At 45.6% G+C, this 10,758-nt stretch overlaps 1 protein-coding gene across 1 annotated transcript in view; it reads right to left on the reverse strand.

Annotated features, from left to right (window-relative positions):
- MB21D2 (Mab-21 domain containing 2) overlaps positions 1–9,442 on the reverse strand; it is a 121,626-nt gene extending 112,184 nt beyond the window's left edge. The window contains exon 1 of the mRNA XM_019024884.4: positions 8,794–9,442. Within this exon, the coding sequence (XP_018880429.2) occupies positions 8,794–9,004 (211 nt within the window). The 5' untranslated portion in view covers positions 9,005–9,442. The remainder of the gene's footprint in view (positions 1–8,793) is intronic.
- Between the last annotated feature and the right edge of the window lie 1,316 nt (positions 9,443–10,758).

A 10,758-nucleotide genomic window follows, 5' to 3' on the forward strand; every position in this document is an offset into this window, starting at 1 on the left:
GACATGGATCCTCTCGACAGGCTGTAGAAGCCTATAGATTCCTGCAGAGAATAGCATATTTAAGTGAATATGATAACATCACACAGGATTTCCAAGAAAATCAGTATTAAAATACAAAATGTGGCCAGGCACGGTGGCTCACGCCTGTAATCCCAGCACTTTGGGAGGCCAAGACAGGCAGATCACGAGGTCAGGAGATCGAGACCATCCTGGCTAACACAGTGAAACGCCGTCTCTACTAAAAATACAAAAAAATTAGCCAAGCATGGTGGCGGGCGCCTGTAGTCCCAGCTACTCGGGAGGCTGAGGCAGGAGAATGGTGTGAACCCGGGAGGCGGAGCTTACAGTGAGCCAAGATCGCGCCACTGCACTCCAGCCTGGGTGACACAGCGAGACTCTGTCTCAAAAAAAAATAAAAAATAAAAAATAATAATAAATGCCTTTTTAAAGTAAATTTGTGATAGAGTACCCTATGTGATTATTAGTGCCTTAAATAATAAAATCTAGCAGCAAGTCTAATATCCACCATAATTTCAAAGCAGCAGTAAACATTTTTTGAGATATCTGCAACAACTGTAATGTGAAATAAAAATGCCTGGGATTTCTATTGGCAACAAAAACATACGTACCACTAATAACACTATGGTTTCCCATCTATATTTATAATGAAAGAAAATGCTATATTTAAGTTAGAGATTAATACAAATAAAGATGTCCTTTTTTCCCCACTCAAGTTCACAGGTTCCATGCTGTTTCCATGGACCCACATTAGGGAACTCTGATGAAGAGCCTCGGCCAGGCACGGTGGCTCACGCCTGTAATCCCAGCACTCTGGGAGGCCGAGGTGGGTGCATCACTCGAGGTCAGGAGTTCAAGACCAGCCTGGCCAACATGGCGAAACCCCATCTCTACTAAAAATACAAAAAATTAGCTAGGCATGGCGGCACGCACCTGTAATCCCAGCTACTCCAGAGGCTGAGGCAGGAGAATCACTGGAACCCGGGAAGCGGAGGTTGCAGTGAGCCAAGATTGAGCTCGGCCACTGCTCTCCAGCCTGAGTGACAGAGCAAGACTCTGTTTCAAAAAAAAAAAAAAAAAAAAAAGAAAGAGAGAGAGAGAGAAAAGAGCCTAAGAGCCTAAGCAAAGAAAGAAAGTGAGAAATTGGGGTGTATGTTACATGACAATGTAGAACATGCAGAGACAGGAGACGGCATGGAAAGGTAGGTAAAATCCTCAGAAGACGGCAGATAAGGTAGGTAAAATTCTCAGAGGTCACCAATGTGAGAATTCATTACTCCCAATTATTAAATAATAGAATAGAGGTGGGGCGTGGTAGCTCATGCCTGTAATCCCAACACTTTGGGAGGCCAAGGTGGGAGAATCACTTGAGCCCAAGAGTTCAAGACCAGCCTGGGCAACAAGACCACCATCTCTACAAAAAAAAAAAAAAAAATTTAAAAATTAACCAGGCATGGCTGTGCTCTCCTATGGTCCCAGGTACTTGGGATGCTGAGGTAGGAGGATCACTTGAGCCCAAGAGGTCAAGGCTACAGTGAGCCGTGATGGCACCATTGCACTCCGGCCTGGGCAACAGAGTGAGACCTGTCATTCATACATATATACATAAATAACAGAATGTGCTCTAAGTTCTAGAAATGCATCTTCTTTGGAATAAAAAGAGATGAATGAAAGAAGCTAGGAAAACACCATTCTACAAGTTTCAACTTATAGCTCCTCTTTAAAATGTAGAGGACAGCATACTGATAAATTTACTCCTAATAAAAGAGCATGGATCCCATACCATCCCTGTTATGTAAATGTACGCATATGTCTGGGTATAAGCATATGTATAACACAGATGTTTAGAAAAAATGTGCATCAAAATATTAATGGTGATTCAAGTTTAGGAGTGATTTTACTTTTTTCTTTGCATTTTCTATCATTGGAAAACGGGCAAAATTAGGCCCAACATAGGTTAGGAGACTTAGGGTAAAACACATACCACATAGTACAAAACAGACCTGGTACAAGAACTCAGAAATTCCCTTTTCTCTTACTATATAAAAGCTTTCAGATTCAGAATTGAATGCACCTGAACACATGAAGTACATATAATTATTAAGCCCACCTTATATATTTAGAAACTGAGGCTTACAGTCTGAGTGACTTGCCCAACGTCACACAGCAAATATTAATAACTGGAGATTCAGAGGTAAAATCTGGGTCTCTTGGTCCTCCTGAGTGCAGAATATTGTCCTTGTTAAAAGCCAGGGTTTTGTATTCATCCTGACCCAGGTTAAGTCCCACCTATGCCACTCACTTGCTGGTAAACTTGGATGAATTCCTATATTTTTCCAATTCTAGGGTTCACCACAGTTTTTTTTTTTTTTAACCTCAAAGTGTAATGGTGATGATTAAATGGTACAATAAAGTCCTATTAAAACCTGTGACATAGTAAACACCCTTGTCTCACTCACTATGCCTTTTTGTCTCTGTCCGAGGTGGAAGAACTCCATTATTACTTTCCAGGAGCAGACAGACATTATCTGCTCATTAGGCTCAGCAGCTTGGTCCCAGTCTCAAAAGTCAACTGGGATCATGCTCACTGTGCCTAGAACAGAGAAGGCAGAACATCAAGCCTAACACAGGACAGGATGTTGACATGCTGAGCAGCTTGTTGGGGGATCTCTAGGGAATTCGGATTCAATAGGTCTGAATGGGACCAGAGATTTTGAATTGTTAGAATCTAATATTTCTGTGAATTAAAAAGGGGCTCAGCCTAACTGTGAGCAATGCATTATCCAATGGGTGGCATGACAAGGAATGACAGGAAGACCCAGGACTGTCGACAGTTCTAGGCCTCTTCTCTCAAGGACGAAGGGCAGCCACTGCCCAGAACCATGGAGGGGGAATTGAAACCAATCCAAACTAGCACAAAAATGAATGTTTGGAGAGATCCCCTGCCCTGGATACATAATGTTCTCAGAGATAGAACAAACTTCCGAGATGATCCTGTGCACTCTACGGATGCAGCACACAGTGAATACAACTCTCGGGAACTTTCCAAGCACATGGAGGCCCATAAAACACCAACGCACCATAAATTTCCATGGTAAATCCTGCTGGGGGAATTCATTAACAGAAAAGTAGCAATCAAACACTGGAAAGGTAGGGCTTCAAAATTACCCACTCTGGAGATGTAGAAAGTGCCTAAAAATATGGTAGGTCCAGGAGCACCACACCGCGCATTTGCATCTTTGAAATGGCCACATCGCACTTATTGGCCTGAAAGGAGAAACAGCCAGCAAAATATCCTGCTAGAGTTGGTGGGCAAAGGAAACAGGGGAGGGGTCCCTGAAGGCCCTTATGAATTTCTCAAAGTTTTTGTTCACCATTTTATCTTCAGAACCCTGCACGCTGATTGGCAAACACTATTACATTCATTAAGCATTTGTCAAATGCATGAAAAAAACAGAGGGAGAGAAAGAGGGACAGAGACAGGAAGACAAAAAGAAATTATCTCAGGCGGGGCATGGTGGCTTACGCCTGTAATCCCAGCACTTTGGGAGGCCAAGGTGGGTGGATCACCTGAGGTCAGGAGTTCTAGACCAGCCTTGGCCAACACATGGTGAAACCCCATCTCTACTAAAAATACAAAAATTGGCCAGGTGTGGTAGCAGGTGCCTGTAATCCCAGCTACTCGGGAGGCTGAGGCAGAAGAATCGCTTGAACCCAGGAGGCAGAGGTTGCAGTGAGCCGAGATCATGCCACTGCACTCCAGCCTGGGCAACAAGGGCAAAACTCTATCTCAAAAAGAAAAAAGAAAAAAGAAAAAAAGAAATTATCTTTGCTCCTACAGACTAGGCAGGCTACTGAGTATAGTATGTCTCACCCAAAAGTGATGAAAACTGATTGCTACTACAGTAAAAGGAACATGAGCTTCTGAGTCAGGAATAACTGGATTCAGTCTCCAACTCTGAATGATCTTGGCCTAAGTTCTTGACTTCTTTCTTTGAGCCTCACCATTTCATCTTTAAAAGGGGTAACAACACCTATTTCACTTCCAAAATAGGCATGATACTTACACTAACAAAGTTGTAGAAAAAAGATTACATGAGCTAATGGACTTAGGCAAAGTAGCTAGCACCATGGTCAGCACATGGTATGAGCCAAAATCCTCCTGGGCTACCCTAATTGTACTGCATAGTTCTTTCAGATGTCAAGCTGCAGAAATAATTCCAATTTAAGTTCACTGGATCTTCCAAGAAAGTACATTTTTATCCCAGCACTCTGGGAGGTCAAAGCAGGAGGATTGCTTGAACTCAGGGGTGTGAGACCAGCCTGGGCAACATGGCGAAACCCTGTCTCTACCAAAAATACAAAAAACTAGCCAGGCGTGGTGTTACACGCCTGCACTCCTAGCTACTTGGGAGGCTGGGGTGGGAGGATCACTTGAGCCTAGGAAATAGAGGTTGCAGTGAGCTGAGACTGTACCACTGCACTCTAGCCTAGGTGACAGAGCGAGACCCTGTCTCAAATAAATAAATAAACAAATAAATAAATAAACAAACATTTATTTAAATAATAAACTCACGTATATATTCTTTTTTAGTTAGCAAAGTAATTTCACATACTGACATAACAGTTCTGAAAAACAATGCTTACTGTTATCCATGTTTAATAAATGAAAAAACTGGCCAGGCATGGTAGCTCATGCCTGTAATACCAGCACTTTGGGAGGCCAAGCCAGAAGGATCACTTGAGGCCAGGATTTTGAGACCAGCCTGGGCAACATAGTGAGACTCCATCTACACAAAAATTATAAAAAATAAAAAATTAGCTGGGCATGGTGGTACACATCTCTAGTCCTAGCCACTAGGGAGGCTGAGACAGGAAGATAGCTTACGCCTAGGAATTTGAGGCTGCGGTGAGCCATGATCATACTATTGCACTCCAGGCTGGGCAACAGAGCAAGATCCTGTCTCAAAAAAAGAGAGAGAAAATACTAAGACCACACAGCCAACAAGAGGCAGACTGGGAATGAAACTATAGATTTTAACATTTTATTATAATTACTACGATTTTCTCAATCAAAAATTCAAATAGGAGATCTTATTATAGAATACTTGAACTCAGGCTGTTCCAGAAATCTACTTATATTATGCTAAAACTTATAGCTAAAATCGAAACAAAATCCTGAAAGAAGTGATTTTTTAAAACAAAGCCTTTCCTCTGGATTTTATGCGTCTATTCTTAATAGTCTCAAGTAGAAGAAGAGGAACATGTTTTAGAGTAAGGCTGACGTGAGTTTCAGTAGCATCTCTACCATCTATTAGCTTTGTGACCCTGGATATCCACTTTCTTAATCCCACTAAATTTCAATATCTTCATCTATGTAATGGGGAAGCAATACCTCCTCAAAAGTCTATGTGAAGTTCCTGGCCCTGAGAAGACGATTAGTAAATGATTAACTACCGTAAAAATCATGCCATGGTACCGACCACTTGGTCTGTAGGTTAGGTGACGGCTTGTTTCTTTCCTGCCTTCTCCAGCATCTGCATACCCCCTTTTCTGCATCTGTTCAATGGGGACACAAACCAGTCTCTATCGAACCTCACCAGGGAATGAAGATAACAAAAGAGCTGGCAGAGACATTATGCTAATACCAAATATTATTAAAACATTAATGAACTCTGGCAATTTCCCTGAATTTTGATAAATGGTGTTTATTATGCACTGCCAGCCTTTTGCACAGTCTGGGCTCTCAAATATTAACTAGATAATAACACCAATCATTCTCCTAAAAGACCAAGGTACAGAGGAATAAGAAGTGAATCTAGACAATTGCAGCTAACACCTGCCTCCAAAAAAAAATCAGAATCTCTGTACAAACAGAGAGCATCAGGACAGATCCCAGAGACCACAGTGACCACCAGCAAGCTCAGATCAACCCCACAGCCTGTGCAGAACCCTGCTTTGATAAGACAGTGGAGTGTCTTGGTGTTGACAGGTCATTGATTATGACAGCTGTCTACCACCTCCTTGCTCTTCAGTGTAAAATTCCTCCGAACTAGACAAAATGAAAAGGATCTGTGAAGCTGGAGGGGCTTCAGACTTGGCTAACAATCTTACACAAAAAGAGAGTAACATGCCTCACCCCCGCCAACTGCCTGAAACATGAGGCAGTATTTTTCTCAACTCCACTACAGAGGCTTGCACCCAATTCGTGGTTGGCCACTTCATTCAGTGTGAGGGGATAAAATCTGTAAGCTGCTAACAATCCCCAGGTGCAGCTCAGATACAGAACAAAGCCAAGAGGACTTGCCACCCCCCGCCCCCCCGACCTGAAATGAGGGCCTGGTACCACCCAAGTAACACCTTAACAAGCTAGGGGTCATTAAGAGACCTCATTTGCATAGTCATCAAAGAACCAAAGCTATGGCAAGTGAAACAACCAAAGCTATGGCAAGTGAAACAAAGTGTATAAAAAAATGATTTTGTTCTTTAAGCCAAGCCAAAATCTGCTTTAGAAAAAGTAAATCCACATAGGAACCCTTGCTGTCGCCAAACCTCACTTGTGTAGAGCAGCCAGCATCTCATTAAAGGAAAGCAAGGAACTCGCAAATGAATGCAGCACCACACACAGGCAAGCAAGCTCATTTCGCCATCTGCCTTCTAGGGTCCAGAGGGGCAAAAGGCTTAAATGACACTCTCCTGAATCTTCTCTCCTGCAGGTGGAAATGCTAAATTCCCAGGGGGCAAGAAAGACTGCTTGCAAGGTCAACTGGGTAAAAAGGAATAGAAGCAAATCTAGTTTACCTGTCAACAGAATGCCACCCATGACAATAAACACATGCAAAAATTAAGCACCCTAGAATAATTTACTTTGTTATATTTGGATAAAAGCTTTGCTGATTCAGTGTATCAGCTTGGGAGTTAAGCACAGAAGTTCCTAATGAGCCAGGCACTTAAATTTACCCTCCCTACATTATCCCATTTCCTGACCTATGACTACCCTAACTGGTGGTGACCCAGTACCTTCTTCTAGTAAATGACCTATGCAAGTGACATCAGAACTGATCTGGGGACTGTATTAACACAATGGCAGACTTCCATTATTTATGCCACGGAGAAAGGCTATGATTAACTAAACAACTTAAGTAACTGCGCTCAGCCTTCTGTGTGTGGCCCCACCTTCCTGACAATCACTGTGTTGGCTTTTGGCTTTGTAAGCATTTTAGGCTTCCCTCTGGAAGCTCACTCCTACCAGGTTATATATATATATTTAATTCATCTATTCATCTAAATAGTTGAACGGTTGAATCTCTCAATAGTTTTTCAACCTCATACGCAACGTAAGATACACTTGAAGAGTGCGGCGCAAAAGGTAAAAACCAGCCTAGAGTTTTAACATGTTTCATCTAACTTCCCAACGCGTGAACAACTACCAGCGGACACAGACACGTTCAGTCTGTATTACCCCCTCCTTGGGCAGTGAGGAAGAAGAAAACCTAGAAGGAAGAAGGTATCCCAGGATAGAAGCAGCAACAGCCGGCTGAAACCCAATTAGATTGCAGGAAAAAGAGAAAAGCCCTGTCTTCCTCTGTGGCCAAAAGACCTTTTCCAATCAAATTTTTCAACACCTGGAAAATTGGCTTATCTATTTGTAGAGAGCACCCAGAGACGAGCGTTAGAGCAGCGCTACCCTGGAGTACCAGTTCTGCGGAATGTTGACCGCCGGCCACGCACCGCATGACAGCCACGGATCCACTGGCGGAGCCGCAAGCTACAACCCAGGCGCCTGGCAAACTCACACTACACCTCAGTAGCAATAATCCCAACGGCAGGACACCTGGGGAGGGTAGGCTCGGTCTCCCGGGCCTGGCTCAATTATGTTCCTTTACACAGCATTCAATCATGTTTCAGGAGCCGTAGGTGAGGGGCTGGAGATGGGAGTGGGGGACACATTTTCTAGCCCCCGACGTCTCCGCGGTTGGAAACTCTGGGCACCTCTTTCGGCCAGCGCTAAGACAATACACAAAGAGCAGGGAACCGGCGCTCCTCTGCGGCCAGAGCTCCGCGCCTAGTCACGGAAGAGCTGGGAATTAAGAATTCCGAGCTCAGCGAGAGCCCTGAAGAAGCACCGGAAATGCTTCCGATCGCTTCATAAGAGAAGTCAATTTGCAAATCAAAGTTGCAGGAACTCCGGACGCCTAGACTACTTCAGCGGGTTACTCGGGAACACCCAACAAGTTTGGCCACCGGGGGCTCGGCATGACAGCGCCGCGCGGCGAGACGAGAGAAGCAACTTGTCGCTCGGGCGCCAAGCCAGAGCCCTGAGCCGTCTCCGCTCCCAAGCTCGGGAGAGCACCCAAGAGCCGGCGCCGGGAAAGCGGAGGTCCCTGCCTCCGGCAGCCAAATCCCTCAACTGAAGGCACCTCAGGGGCTCACCTGGACTGCACTCGCTTCCAGGGGCTTCCCCCAACAGTGCAACGCTTCACCGCGAACGCCTCACCTGCCTGCCAGTCCCCGGTGGCGGAGAAATTAACAAAAGAGCAAGCGAACAGGGGGAAAGGGAGACCCGGCGTAAAGTATAGTAAGGAGGGGAGGGCAGGCAGCTCGGCTTTCGGCGGAGAAAGAAGAGAGAGGCGGAACAGAGATGGCTTATACCCAAGGCACCGGCTCAGGAAGGCAACCGAGAAGGGAAGAGGTCGAGAAGGGGGAATGGGTTTTCTACTCCGCTTCCCATTACACACACACACGCACACACACCTCCCCCTTTTTCCTCCTTACCCAGCATGGAAAAGATGAAATCCTTGGCTGTGTGAATCTCCAGCGCTCTCTGGTCGTCGTATTCCCGCTGGTCGTGCTTCGTAAATTCTTGGATGAGTTTGTTCAATTCCTCCACCCGAGCTCCCGACCTGAAATCCAGCTCCGGGAACGCAGGCTTGTTGTTACAGCCCAGGGAGGCTGCCTTGCTGGCGGTGGGAGCCGCCATCTTCATGCAAAACGCGCCGAGTAGCAGCTCCGCGGCAGCGCAGCACCCACCCCCGCCCCCCACCCCGCCCCCCTGGGCCTCCTCCCCTCGCAGGCTCCCAGGCTTTGGCCCCGGCTCGTGGGCGGGTTGGCGGGCGGGCGTCTGGGCGGGCAGTCCCCCGCTCCGTGCGCTCTGGGCGTGCGAGCTTCGGGAGGAGCTGGACTGCAGCGAGGGTGCGTGTGTGGCCCCGACACCCTTTTCTCCGGCCCCACGCCCGCCCCGATGCTGCGCGTCCCTGCCCTGCCCTGGCCCTCGCTGGCAGCGGCAACGGCGGTCGTAGAGCCAACTGGAGCCTCCCCCGGGCGAGGAAAGTGAAGTGGAAACAATGTGAAATTCACCAGCTCTGAAATCAACAAGCTGCCGGCTCCGGTGTTACGGAGCCAGCACCAGCGTCTCCATTTAAAGGGACAGCGCACCCAGTGGAAAGGAAAATAAATAAATGACAGAGGTCTGCACGCATATACCACTTGCCAATCCGTACTTGGGAAGACGCGCGAGGTGTGGATGCATTCTTTCTCCACCTCCACGGCCGTCCCCCCCATCCCCTTTCTGGGCAGGGTTTGCCAAGCGCATTCAAGGAGAAGAAAGTCTTCCTCCGTTTGATTTTAAGGGCGGTGTCCTGGGGGAGGACATCTCTGTGCGCGTTTACCTCTCTATCCCAAGAACTCCAATACCTTTAAATAGTAAAGGAAACTGCCTTAAGGAATATGAAACCTGTCTTCTACCCTTTTCCTCTTGGATTGCCAAGATGATAGGATTGAGCGTATCAAAAAAGAGGGTCCACATCTAACCCAGTATTGGCACTCCTGCTAACCCCTAGAATATCCCTACCTTTGCCCAAGGTAATTAATGACCTGAATAACAGCTTATTTATCTTAACATATAATGAGTTAATGAGATTCAACCTACTCTAATATAAAGATAGGGAAACTGAAGTGTGGGTGTGGGAGAGGGGAAACAATGTATTGCCCCAGGTTCCAAGAAATGTTGAATGACAAGATGAAAATTTTCTCATTCAACAGATAAAATTTGAGTACGCACTATTTGCCAGATGGAGTGACAGAATGTGACAGTGATAGCCAAAAGACATGGCTCCTACCATGGAGTTAGGCTTACATGACAAGGCAGGTTCAATCTAAGTCATAGTCCTTTAGGCAGAATAGAGTCTCAGAGGTGGTTTTAGTGTTTATGGGGTGTATCATTCAAACATTTAGGAGGCCCATTGGCTCTGAGAAACATAGGTTATCTTCCTCCCTAATTCTCCAAAATCTCTCTTCTCTATCACACAGTCCCTGATTTAGATCAGGTCTGTTTCACTTTCTTACCCGAGTTCTCATGGCCAAGAATACAAATTGTTTTGTTAGACATGGAAGGAAGTGCAGACTCTTCCATGCCTTCCCCTATAAAATGGGAATAATAATTCCTGTCTCACAGGTTGTTTCAAGGATTACGTGAGATAAAACAGGTCAAGCACTTAGTACAAGGACTGACATAATAAGTACTTAGCTATTATCAGCTTCTACTATTATTGTTATTAATTCTTTCACTTTTCCTCAATCTAGTAACAACTTGTTGCCAGAGTGATCTTTAGAAAACACAGACCTGACCACTGACCTCCCCCTGGAATTCCTCTCTTCTTTACTCCGTTTACACCAAAACCAATTCGCGTCTGCCTTTTTCTTACAGCTTTCCGGAGACCCTCCCCTCAAGCTGGTGGCAAC

The sequence above is a fragment of the Gorilla gorilla genome, chromosome 2 (genome assembly GCF_029281585.2).
Source record: "Gorilla gorilla gorilla isolate KB3781 chromosome 2, NHGRI_mGorGor1-v2.1_pri, whole genome shotgun sequence".
NCBI lineage: Eukaryota > Metazoa > Chordata > Mammalia > Primates > Hominidae > Gorilla > Gorilla gorilla.